The 13,525-nt window shown below is 41.6% G+C and overlaps 1 protein-coding gene across 1 annotated transcript; it reads right to left on the minus strand.

The window, feature by feature from the left end:
- Window positions 1-349: 349 nt before the first annotated feature.
- Window positions 350-12,374, minus strand: LOC121796841 (protein ESKIMO 1-like). Its single transcript, XM_042195615.1, has 4 exons — window positions 12,226-12,374; window positions 1,002-1,169; window positions 770-928; window positions 350-683 (listed from the first exon to the last, which is right to left on the minus strand). Exons 1-4 carry the CDS (start codon window positions 12,372-12,374, stop codon window positions 350-352), a joined length of 810 nt encoding a protein of 269 aa, XP_042051549.1.
- Window positions 12,375-13,525: the final 1,151 nt, after the last annotated feature.

The raw sequence follows: 13,525 nt of genomic DNA on the forward strand, positions 1-13,525 counted from the left end.
CATGTGTCATTATCCAAGTATGTCATCTATTATAGGATGAAGGGAGTACTACTTCCGTCCTCAAACAATAGATAAACTTGTATATGACACGGGTTTAAATATCCAATTGGTAAAGTGAGAGATAGGAAGGAGTGTTTTCAGAATTTATACTTTCGATTTAATTTCTTGTAAAGCATATTCTGTACAGGAGTCTAATTACTTTTGCTCATATATATTCTCATCTGCAATTTGATTTTTAATCATCTCTTTGCACGTTGGATTTTGATTAAGTAAGATACATGTCGAGTGAGGTGAAGGAAGATTGCACTACTCTTGAATGGTTTCTGTAATAAATCTGAAGCTTTCGGTGTCAGGATCTGGATATTATGTGTGTGTAGAGCAGCTCGTTCCACGCATCAGGAACACCAGAAAGACACCAATGCAGACAATCAGCAAATGTAGCAGGATTAGCCTTCTGTTCTGGTAGCAAAAGTTTACCTTGACGAAGGGTGTATACTAAGGTATGAGCATCCTTTCTATACTCTGAAAGTGTCGTGATATCGATCAGATCCACTGGGATCCCTTCTTCTTGATTGTCAAGTAGCCGCCTGTCTATCCCCATGTCTAGCTCCATTGTTGTGTTCATGATTGGTGTCGTTTCACGAGCACAGACTGCCCCATCAGGGTTGTTCCGGTTAGAGCTCCTAGCACGATAACTTGTTTTCGTAGTTGTGTAAGAAATGGAAGTGGAAAATGATGATGATTTTTGTAAGGTAGATAAGTAGTTTACTGCCAGTGAACTGGAGACATGGTGATGAAGTAAGATGCGGTTCGAGTGTGATTAACGTTGTGCATTAGCCAATCAGCCCATGTTGTCATGACTCTTTCATATGCTGTACACCGTTGTACCTCCTCATAATCTGCTGATTCTTGGTCAAACGATCCCAGTCTGTTTCATCAAAACCCGAATCAGCCCACTTCATGTTTTGTTGATAAATTTAGGTGTGTGTGTGAGGACTTACATGATTTTGATGGTTTGATTGTTCATCCACCATATGTAGGTGTTGAAGACAAGAAAATCTGCAGCCTTCGAATGGATTCCATGATTGGAAATGGATTCAGGCATTACAATTCTTTGGGAAATGCTGTGGTTTCTTGGATCATCTGAATTTGATTGTACTAGAAATGGACTGTCGCATTATAATCCTACAAATACGAAAATGACCAAGCCAATAAATTTATTGCATTTAATATATCTTGAGATATTCAAAGTAGGCAATTATTATTTGACTCACGTTCCAAACATGGGCATGATGAAAAAATAAATGTTGCACATGCGATTAATTCATTGAAGTTTCAACTAGATAAACTTTGTTATTATGTTTATCATGATTTTAATCACAGTTTTAAATTTTTACTAATTTAGACATGTTATTAAGCGAGTGCTAAACTTGTTTCAAGTTTCAATTGTATAAGAGCATCCACAGTGGGGCGGACGATAGTCCGCCACTATAGCCATGCGGACGATGCCCGATGCATCGTCCGCGCCCGATGCATCGTCCGCGTACGATAGGCCTTCGACCACGCATCGTTCGCGGTATCCTCCGCCCCACTGCGAGTCACGCGGACGATACCGCGGACAATGCAACGCGTTTTCATTTTTTTTAATTCTCCAAAATTAATTAACAAAATAGTAGTGAAACCTATAGTGCGGACTTTAGGGCGTCCCACTACAGGTGGAAGGGTAGGAGGATAGAATGATGATGTGACGGGGCATAGAGCGCCCTATAGGGCGGACTATAGGGCGCTCCATTGTGGATGCCCTAAACTATCAACAGAAGGTGTTTTTAATTCAATACTATGAGTTAGAATTTCAAAATGTACGACAAAATTATAGAAAAGTAAGAGCATCCACAATGGCGGCGAGCCCACCGGCTAGCCGATCCCTAGCGCCCGCCGGTTCGCTCGCCGAACCATTGCAGCCGGCGAGCGCCAAATCGGCGAAAAAAACGGCGAGCGCACGCCGATTCCAGAGCGCTGGCCGGTCCGCTCGCCGATCGACTGGCCGCCATTGCAGGCTCCCGATAGGCCAGCCGATTTTTAAATTTTTTTTATTTAATTTTTGAAACACTATATATACGCGATTTACCCTAGGTGGCCCGTTTTTGTGAAGACGATCAGATGTGAATCAGATGAGAGGAAGGCCTACTTTGCGGAACGGCAGGAGTCGTCGCGCAAGGACGTGGAGCGCGCATTTGGTGTGCTCCTGTAACGCTCCACTTTCGGAACCCTAATTTGCGAAGCATAAAATTTTTGCATTTAATTCTTTTAATGCCGTGAAGTATGTGAATTAAATGATGAGTGAATTAATTGCATGTTTTCTGTGTGACCTAATTTCATTTTGGAATTTAGATTTGATTTGATTAGTCAAATCCGTTGAGCATATGACGTGGTTGTTGAATAGTCAAAGATGTGGAACATATGACGTGGCCATTGAAAGGTCAAAGTGTTGAGAATATGTGGTGGAAGTGAAAATGGTTGAAATTGTAACGTGGCTGTGTGAATAATCTATGCGGGGTGGAGTATATTGTGGCGAATTATTTCTTAAGGGATGAGTGAGATTAAATAGGAGCATCAGTATTCATTTGGCAATTTCGACCCCTGTTATTATTGGAGAAGAAATCCTATTTTTCCTTGGATTTAATTAATTGCTTGGGATATTTATCCAAATTAAATCCAAAGTCCGACTATTCCTTATTCTCTCCATGAGAAAAACGACACCTATGCCTTACACCATGGAGATTTCGAAATTCTCCTATTTATGGGAGGGGGAAATTAATCATTATATATTTTGATCCCTTATTTATTCCCTTCCATGAATAAATATAAACATCCTAGCAAATCTTACCATATCTAAGGAGATATTGCCATATTCTATTTAAATTCGGATTTGAATTTAATTCCTTGTGGGAGAATATATATAAAAATCGCCTACTCACTATTTATTGGGAGGATTTATTGTTTTCTACTCCGTAGCATTTTATTCTACTTCGTGAAATACCAAATTAAATCATAGGCTAATTAAATAGCCTAGAATTCGAAAATCCTCTTATTTCTCCCTAGATTTCACGCCAATTCCTTTCCCCCTTATCTTCTCAAATCTCTAATTATTTAATTGTGGGATTATATTCTTGATCTCTATAAATACATGAGAAAACCCTAACCCTAACCCCACTAACTACACGCCTACTCCCTCTCCCTCACGCCACTCTCCTCTCCCCATTCTCTCCCAATTTTTCTTCTATTTTTCTCCATAATTCTTCATCTTTTGAGAAGAATTTAAGTTGAAGACTCAAAAATTGTTGAAAAATCAAGATTATACTTTGTTTCTACCGATTGCTTTTGATCAAGAAAGGTATAATTGAATTTCTTTTCCTCATCCTCTCCATTGAAACCTTGATTTTGATTCCATCATGCATATAATAAGTGTAGAGATCGTAGATCTAATATTTAATCGGGTGGGATTGATGGTTGCATGAAAAAAAGGATATGTTTATGCATTTAGGTTGTTTATGAATGAACTTGTGGATGATTTGTGATGAATGCTATGTGAATATATGAGAACATGATGGAGAGATCTTTTTGAAGCATGATTATGTGTTGGAAGTATGAATATATATGTTGGGATTAATATTTGATAAGCCATAATTCGAAATTTGGAAGCATGACAACTGTGGTGTTCGGACAGTAGATTCCGACGTGTGTTTGACTGACCAAACGATCTTATTTTGGTGCGATATTTTAACTGAGTAAACTTCAAGGTGTCTTCTGTGTTGTGTGTGAATATCAGCCTTTTTGGCCGAAAGATGAAATTTTAATGAATTATTGAAGTCGACTGCGCAGTTCTGTTAGAATTTGTATTCTCGACTAGTGAGTTTCGTTTTTGATTTGACCGACCTAAACATGTGATTTTGATGTGAAATTTTAACTGGATGACCTTTGATGTGTACACTGGATTGTGGCAAACCTTCAGCCCCAACGGAGGTCAGATGGATTTTTAATGATTTTTACAAAACGACTGCGCTTTTCTGCCAGATTTAAGTCATGCAAAGATAATCTATGTTGTTAAGCTTTGAATGATATACATGATGCATATGTGTGAAGAAACCCATTCTTTGATGTAGTGATGTGTTGTGCGTTGATGGTGTGTTTCCTTATGTTGATAAAACGAATTGATGGGAAAAGGGAAACGTTGGGGACATGCATGATTTTGAGTCGATAATTGAGACTGATTTATGATACACATAAATTTTAAAGGTGATAACTCGCGCTCTCAGCGTGATAACAAGGGGAAGAAAGTGCTTGAGATCTAAGTCGTCGAGGTGGGCTTTCTTTTAAATAAGGACCATGTCCTAAATATCTTATCGATGGGAATGCAACTATATTTATCATGCGGTATTTTGATTTTAACGTGCCTATCTGATGTGGCTTCTGCCACTATTATTTAAATCGAATTTGGGTGCTCGTAGGGCCGCAAACCCTACTTGGATTAGTGTACACCTATGGTAGACTGTGTGATAGCGTACGGGCTGGCCGGTCTAGTGACTTGGATTGTGGCCACATTCCAAGTTATGTATTGGCAGATATGGCTAACGTCTATGGGAAAATGACTGATCAGTCGACTTTTACAATGGGAAATGATTTTGGTACCTCGGGCCTTTCTAAAAATAAAACCCCGATGGATACTTGAAAAAGGCATGATAATTAAATATTCTTTTGATGAACTGTTTTCGGCATGAGTCCACGGAGTAATATTATAGTACTCAGCCCTGCATGTGTTTTCCTTATGTGTTGGTTGAGCGGCGACGAGCGGTTGGCGGTGATGAGCAAATTAATTAAAATTATGAGACTGTCTTGAAACTCCGAGTGTCGTCGTGTCTTCACACATGACTTCACTTTTCTCTTGGATGCTTCTGCTAAAACATGATTACTCTTATATTTGGGTTGATACTGAAACTATTGGATTCTTGTTAGGGATATTGAGACATGTTACGTTTTAGACTATTTTGAGCCTTGCCATTTTGACCTAAAATATGATAGTCATTCTTCATTGGGTTTAATTGCTAAAGCGTGACCTTCTTTTCTTATACTTAATTGTTCATTTATTTTCTTGGTCAAACCCCTTTTTATAAAACCCTAGCCCTTTTCTTTGATTGCATTTAAGTCTCGTTTAAGTCGCGATCGCCGCATTTATTCTACCCTAGAAGGGCGGTCGTGACAGTTTGGTATCAGAGCCTCAGTTCTTTCCGCTCTGGACCCAAGAGCCTTGTTGAGTCAAAGTTTATTCATGTGTAAATTTACTAATTGATACCGTCGAAGGCTCAACACCACGACTCGTCTCCACCCAACCACGAAGAAAGAGGTAAAAAAAAATTTGTGAGTTTTTGGATTACAGAAGTTTGGAAATTTCGATGGGAAACACTACCCTTGTGAAAAAAAAAATGAAATTTTATTTGGGATTACATAATTCGTGTGAGATGGTGAAACGCTAAGTGTGATTGCTATTATTCGACTACACTATGAAACAACTCATATTGGAAACGTTTTTCTCTTGCAACCTTACATAATTACAAATAGTGCTATGAATGTAACACTTTATGATAATAACGAACGTGGAGGTGCGAAATGCCTAATGCGAGACGAACATCTATCATCTCCGTGCTCCAAGCTAGTACGATGGTGAGAAAAGGGCGTCCTGCTTATCTTGTCTATCTACAAGGAGAGGATAAAGGATGAAGGAAAGTGGAAGATGTTGCCGTTGTACGAGAATTTCCAGACGTTTTCCCCAAAGCTTTGCCAGGACTGCCGCCAGATCGACAAGTGGAGTTTATGATCGACCTCGAACCAGGAGCCGCACCTGTGTCTAAGGCACCGTATCGAATAGCGCTCAAGGGGTTGGAGGAACTCAAGATACAACTTCAAGAGCTCATGGACCTAGGATTTGTTAGGCCTAGTGTCTCACCATGGGGCGCACCGGTGTTTTTCGTCAAGAAAAAGGACGGGTCGATGAGAATGTGTATCGACTATAGAGAGTTGAACAAATTGACTCTCAAGAACAAGTATCCACTGCCGAGGATAGATGACCTGTTTGACCAACTCCGAGGAGCCAGCGTGTTTTCAACAATGTACTTAAGGTCTGGATATCATCAACTGAGAGTTCAAAGGGAGGACATACCGAAGACCGCATTTCGTACAAGATATGGTCACTATGAGTTCGTTGTGATGCCGTTCGGTCTAACGAATGCACCTGCGGTATTCATGGACTTGATGAACCGGGTATTCCATCCGTACTTGAATAAATTCGTTTTGGTCTTCATAGATGACGTCCTGGTCTACTCGAAGAACGGGAAGGAGCATGAGGAGCATCTACGAATCACTTTGGAGACGTTGAGGACCAAGAAGCTGTATGCAAAATTTAGCAAGTGTGAATTTCGGCTGAAAGAAGTAGACCTTCTTGGACACATTGTATCGGCAGAAGGAATCCAAGTGGATCCCGCCAAAGTTAAGGCTGTACAATAATGGAAGTCACCGTCGACACCGAACGAGATTCGGAGTTTCCTGGGATTGGCAGGATACTACCGAAGGTTCATAGAAGAGTTCTCCAAGATACCGAGACCAATCACCCAACAACTCAAGAAAGGAGTCAAAGTCAATCGAACCCCGGAGTGTGAACCGAGCTTTCAACTCTTGAAGGAGAAATTGACCACCGCGCCAGTGTTAGCTGTGCCAGAGCATAGAGTGAACTACGTAGTCTACATTGACGATTCGAAGGTGGGACTAGGATACGTGTTGATGCAGAACAACAAAGTGATCGTCTACGCGTCATGACAATTGAGACCGCACGAGTTGAACTACCCAACCCACGACTTGGAGCTAGCAGCAGTAGTACATGCCCTAAAGATTTGGAGGCACCATCTCTACGGAGTTCGATGTGAAATCTTTACGGACCACAAGAGCCTGAAATATTTCTTCGAGCAGAAAGATTTGAACATGCGACAACGAAGATGGCTCGAATTAGTAAATGACTATGATTGTGGCATCAACTACCACCCTAGCAAAGCAAATGTAGTGACAAATGCTTTGAGCCGAAGGAACCATTCGCAACTAGCTGCTTTTCTGACGGAAGAGGAAAGTCTAATACGAGAGTTTAGTAAAATGCAATTGGAAGTGGTAAGGGCACGTGTAAGACCGAAAAGCCACCTTAGTGGTTGAACCTAATCTAAGAACGAGAATCGTTGCAGCACAACGAATGGATACGAAACTTGAAGAAATTCGAATTGAAGTGAGAACTGGCAAATCTGGAAGTTTTAGTGAGGAGTCCGACAACGCCCTCACTTTTGAAGGGAGACTGTGCGTACCAAACGACGTGGAACTCAAGAACGAGATCATGAGTGAAGCTCATGAGACTCCATACACCGCTCACGCGGGAAGCACGAAGATGTATCAAGACTTGCAAAAGTCATTTTGGTGGAATGGCATGAAGAGAGACGTAGCGGCATTTGTGGAGCGCTGCTTAGCCTGCAAGCAAGTGAAGGCTCTACATCAACGACCGTACGGAAAGTTACAACCACTAGAAATTTCTGTGTGGAAATGGGAGCACATCCCCATGGATTTTGTGACGGTATTGCCAAAGACGCAAAAAGGGAATACTGCCATATGGGTAATTATAGACCGACTCACCAAGTGTGCGCATCTCATACCGATTCCCGTAACGCATAGATTGAGCAAGCTAGCTCAGATCTACATAAAAGAAATAGTGCGACTGCATGGAGTCCCAGTGACAATCACGTCCGACCGTGACCCAAAATTCACTTCAAGATTTTGGATGAGTTTGCAACGCGAGCGTGGAACTTGATTGAATTTTAGTATGGCGCTTCACCCGCAGACCGATGGACAATCCGAGAGGGCGATCCAAACTCTCGAGGTCATGTTAAGAACCGTGGTGCTCAACATCGGAGGAAGTTGGGAATCAGTGCTACCGCTGATCGAATTCGCTTATAACAATAGTCTCCAAACAACGATAAACATGGCGCCGTACAAAGCCTTGTATGGAAGAAAGTGTAGATCGTCGCTCTATTGGGACGAAGTTGGTGAACGAAGAGTACTTGGACCTGATGCAGTTAAAGAAATGATTAGAATTTGTTCGACAAATTCGTGAAAAAAAAATCAAAGAAGCCCAAGACAGACAAAAGTCGTACGCGGATATCCGACGAACCGAGTTGCAATTTCAAGTCGGCGACAAAGCTTTCCTCAAAGTATCTCCGTCGAGAGGGATAACGCGTTTTGGTGTTAAGGGAAAGTTGAAACCGCGATTTATCGGGCCTCATGAAATTCTAGAAGGAGTAGGACTCGTTGCGTACCGACTGGCGCTACCGCCAAGTCTCGGAAATGTGCATAGCGTCTTTCACGTATCACAGTTGCGGAAATACGTGTTCGACCCAAAGCATGTGATTCATTACTAAGATGTTGCGTTGAATTCCGACTTAAGCTACGAGGAGAGACCCCAAATGGTCCTGGACAGAAAGGTTCTGGAGGGACTAGGAAAGGGATCGAAAACACGAATAGAATGCGGATCAAGTTATATGGAGTGATAACCAAGCCGATTGGATCAGTTAGCAAATGGCGTTGCCACTTAATCAATGCACTCTAGCTCTCGCCCTTTCCGCCTTGCCAAAGTAATTTATAACTCCCAATTTTGCACAACTTTAACAGTAAAGCGGCAAGTTCGGGGTCGATCCCACAGGGAAGTTGGTGTGTCGAGTGTGTGAGTAGTGAACATGGGGGGTTGGCTGCTGCCACACTTTAATTTGGGAGTTTTTACTACTGTTTTAATCTAGACAGAATTTAAACTAGCTAGCTTGATCAACAGAATTCTAACTACTGGGTCAAGTGATTTGCAGGAAACAACAGAAAAGTAAATGCGCGGATTTAAAGCCAAAATAACTTGATTAAACTAAAAACTGATTACAGAGTGAAATTAAACTAAGCTAACACTTGGAGTCTAAGAAAGCGGTAAACTGAGAAGAATCTCAGCGGGAAACTTAAGTCACGCTAACAGAAATGAGTATTCTGCAGCGCTCCCTTTGGTCGCCCTTCTAACTAAGCTAGAGAATTAAACTAAACTAAACTAGAGAGCTGGACTACGCTAGATAACTATGCTAAACTAAACTAGGCGGAAAGTAAGTGTCTCCTTTGGTGGTGGCACACCCTCTATTTATAAGCTCGATTCGGCCTCCAGTTGGATAACGATCTTGTCAGGGAATATTCGCTCATTCTGAGAATGAGCGACTCATTGATTGCTACGTGCTGTTCTTCTAGAATGTCGACGCTTTTTGGTAACACATTCGTGACTCAGCTTCGTCCTTACGTCTCATATTCCAGCACGTGTACCCTTCTAGAACGTCGTCCTTGATAACAGAATGGTGCGCTGTATCCAGCTCATTTCCTCACGTGCTCTTCTTCCAGAAGCCCGTGGTCCCCTCCTAATAGCTTGATCGCTCCCTTGATCAACTCCCCCGATTCTGAGCCTTTTATCGCCTTTGTACTTGCTTGATCAGGTCGGCCTTGAAGCCTTGGTCAAGTGGTAATTCTGCACATTTAATACTTGTTTTGCGCGATAAACCGATCAAGTAGCATGTATTTTACCCATAAACCGATGCATGAAATTGACCCTATCAAACTGCTCACACTTAAAACATACTTGTCCCCAAGTATAAAGAAAAAGAAAAGAAAATGATAGGGCAAATTTCAGGCATGGTTTATTTATTTTTTAAGTAAAAGAAAAGACGAAAAGAAAAACAAGACCTTAAGATAAAGACACGTATTCACATGTATGCATTAGACCGAATAATTTTCCATCAATCATACCCGAGGTCGAGGTCAATCCATTTGTTAGTAGCTTGTGTTCATTCTCTTTCGCCTTTGCTTGATCAAGGTGTCAGCTTGTCAAGATTGCTCAATTCAAAAACCACTGTTGGATTCACTCAATCACTCATTTCTTACCTGAGAAGTTAGGACTGTTCACTCGATATTGCCATAAATTTAATACCTTGAATCGGACTGCACAAGATAGTTCCTTAAGGTCTTTGTTTTAAGGTTGTAACGAGGCTCAAGGTTAGTAACGTATTAGGGTGGGGTCCTAGGGGTTCTAAGTTCAAAAATAAAAAATTTTAAAGAAAAATCACATGAGTCAAAAAGCCTATGATTTTCCTAGACTCACTGGATCAGAATTGGGATATATATTTTTTTCTTTGGTGCTCCTTCTTGGTCAGATTTCGACCTTCAGCCCTATATTATTTTTTGCTTTTGATTTTCTGGGTCAGGTTACAACTATTTCCTGCCCTTTTCTTTTTTCTTTTTTAACCTTTTCATCATTTTCTTTTTATATGATCAATGATCAACCCGATTGTCTAACTTGATCAACCTGGCTGCCCCTCCTTTTTCTTGCTATCCCCTTTCGTTACCCTTGACAATCTCCATCTCTTTGACCCTCTTTCCTCATGTGATATGGAACTTTGAATTTGGTTTTAAGGCTTCAAAGAAAGGAAAAGAGTGTATAAGCTCGAATTGGCTAACTAGGGGGTGCCTTGACTAATGAGGCGGGTTTGTAGAACGAAGGAAGAACACGGCTCAAATGGTTAAGTCCTAATGCCTTTAGTCATTACTACTTGTGCAATTTTCATCTCAATATTAAAAATCAGCCTCTCATAATTTTTCTTTTGTAAAAATAGTAGAAAGTGTTCAACTTTTTGCTTATAACTCACATATAGAGAGGCTTCACAGTTGGTTTAGAAATTGAGCGTTTCTATTATACTTGCGTCATTCAAATTGATCAAGCTTTTGCAATCAAGTTTTACATGTGAGCATACTGAATCCTTTTTCTAACTCTCCCAAGAAGTAATCAAGTCTTCCATTTATCCAATTTCATGCATATTGCCTATTTTATTACTATCTGGAATTTGTTATTTTTTCGATAAATTTTTTTAGCATGTATGATTCTACTGTAACTAACCCATCCCCCCTCCCCACTGCATATGAACTCGTCCTCGAGGGGCTGGATGTAGTGGAAAGAAGGGTTAGGCACAGGCAACGGCATAACAACAATCAAGGGAAACTTCTCACACTTAGACCGGACACTGGGCTAAGTGTGAGATAGTGCCAACAATCAAAACATGCTAATAACCAAACAAAACAGATATAGGCAGGTGAACAAAACAGATAGCAAAAGTAGGCATGCATACTTCTTACACTTAGACCCAACATAGGTCTAAGTGTGGTGTAGAGCAGAATATCAGTTATACATACACAAAAATAAGTAAAATTAAAATTGTTTTAGAACTTGGAATGAGTAGAGATCGGGGGGAGGTGTACTTAGGGTTTCCTGTGAGGTTGATTTGGGGATGCTGAAGGTGGCCTGGAAGATGTCGGGCGCCGAGGTGGAGGAGAGCTTGTAGAGGGAGGTGGTGGTTGCATAGCGAGGGTCAGTTGGCGAAGCTTCTCTGATACGCTTTCTCCTTCTCTCTAGGACGTCCTTTCATTGCAGCCTGACACCTCTTCAGTGACTGCGCGCGTCCTTTCACCACCTGCCCTGATCAACTCAATCACTTACCACCAATTAAATTCAATTTGTTCTGATCAAGTGGACAATTAATTTCAGATGAGAATTCCATTAATACCACTTGATCACCTTCCGTCTTTACTTCCGATTATTATTATTTTTTTAACTAAGAAAAAGAAATTAACACACAAAAAACTATTTACACTAGCTACGAAGGACTTGATCGAGTTCTCATAGGACGTCACTTGATCAGTTTAAATAGATTAAGAATTTGTTGCTTGATCAAGCAGACTACCCATGAGTACTCGATCATTCCTTTAACTGTTTACTGCCGAGGGTCAGGCATGAGTAGAGGAATGTCTTCCACCATAAATGTCTCCATTCCCTCTCTGTACGGCTTCACCCTATGACCATTCACCATAAATGAAGGCGAGTCTGGATCGCTTCCTTGGAGTTCGATTGCTCCATTCGTTCGGATGGTGACAATGGTATCCGGGCCTATCCATCTTGACCTAAGCTTTCCTAGCATCAATTTCAGTCTGGACTGGAACAGCAGTACCTTCTGGCCCACCTTGAGTTCCTTCTTGCGAAGGTTCTTATCATGCCACATTTTCGTCTTTTCTTTGTACCACATGGCAGAGTCATAGGCGTCCAGACGAAGTTCTTCCAGCTCCTGTAACTGCATCCTCCTTTCTGCGGCTCCAGACTCGGTATTCATATTCATTTCCTTGATTGCCCAGTAAGCTTGGTGCTCAACTCCCACTGGCAGATGGCACATCTTCCCAAATACCAGCCGATATGGGACATTCCAATATGCGTTTTGAACGCTGTCCTGTAGGCCTAAAGTGCGTCCTCCAGTCGTCGGCTCCAGTCTTTCCTCGTGGGATTGACTGTCTTTTCTAGAATCGCCTTGATTTCTCTATTAAAGATTTCCGCTTGGCCATTGGATTGTGGGTGGTAAGGTGTGGATAAGTGATGGTGGACTCCATATTTTCGCATCAAAGCTTCGATAGTTCTGTTGACGAAATGAGTCCCTTGGTCAGAGATAATGGCCCGTGGTACTCCATATCGGGTAAATATGTTAGATTTCAAGAACTTCGCCACTTCTCTGGACTCACACGCCCTAGTTGCCTTTGCCTCGATCCATTTGGACACATAGTCCACTTCCACCAGTATGTAGAGATTACCTTCAGATGCGGGAAATGGTCCCATGAATTCCATTCCCCATACATAGAATATTTCACAGACAATGATGGGGATCTGAGGCATTTCGTCTCTAGTGGATATTCCTCCAGTAAGTTGACATCGAGGGCACTTCTTGCAGAATTTATAAGCATCTCTATGGATGGATGGCCAATAAAACCCACTATCAAGTATTTTCCTTGCTGTTTTCTTTGGCCCAAAATGACCCCCGCAAGCTAGTGTGTGGTAGTGGATCATCACGTCTTCCTGCTACCATTCTGGTATACAGCGTCGGATTACTTGATCAGCCCCCATTTTCCACAGGTAAGGATCATCCCAATAGTAGTATCGGGAATCGCTTTTAAGTTTTAACTTCTGTGCCCTTGAAATTTCGTCACTTCTAGGTAACTCTCCCGTTACCAAGTAATTAGCCATGTCTGCGAACCATGGCTCCTTCTTCGTGTTCTGTCCCTTGCTTCCTTGATTGAGTATTGACTTGATCAGGCAGAGATGTTCTTCAGGGAAAGCATCTGGAATGGCTTCACCATTGTCTTCTTGCAGAATTCGACTCAGGTGATCTGCCACCTTGTTCTCACATCCTTTCTTATCCACTGCTTCCCAATCAAACTCCTGTAGAAGGAGTACCCACCTGATCAACCGCGGCTTTGACTCTTTCTTTGTCAAGAGGTATTTGATGGCCGCATGATCTGTATAGACAATCACCTTGGACCCAAGCAGATAAGGCCT

The sequence above is a fragment of the Salvia splendens genome, chromosome 3 (assembly GCF_004379255.2).
Source record: "Salvia splendens isolate huo1 chromosome 3, SspV2, whole genome shotgun sequence".
NCBI classification, from domain to species: Eukaryota; Viridiplantae; Streptophyta; class Magnoliopsida; order Lamiales; family Lamiaceae; genus Salvia; species Salvia splendens.

Bases quoted from the DNA above. Each gene is read 5' to 3' on its own strand.
- LOC121796841 (XM_042195615.1), bottom strand. From the start codon at position 12,374: ATGTGCCATCTGCCAGTGGGAGTTGAGCACCAAGCTTACTGGGCAATC. The intron at 1,170-12,225 runs GTACAAAGAAAA...ATAATGCGACAG, and splicing joins GCCTATGACTCTGCCATGTG to TCCATTTCTAGTACAATCAA. The intron at 929-1,001 runs GTAAGTCCTCAC...TTGATGAAACAG, and splicing joins AATCAAACCATCAAAATCAT to ACTGGGATCGTTTGACCAAG.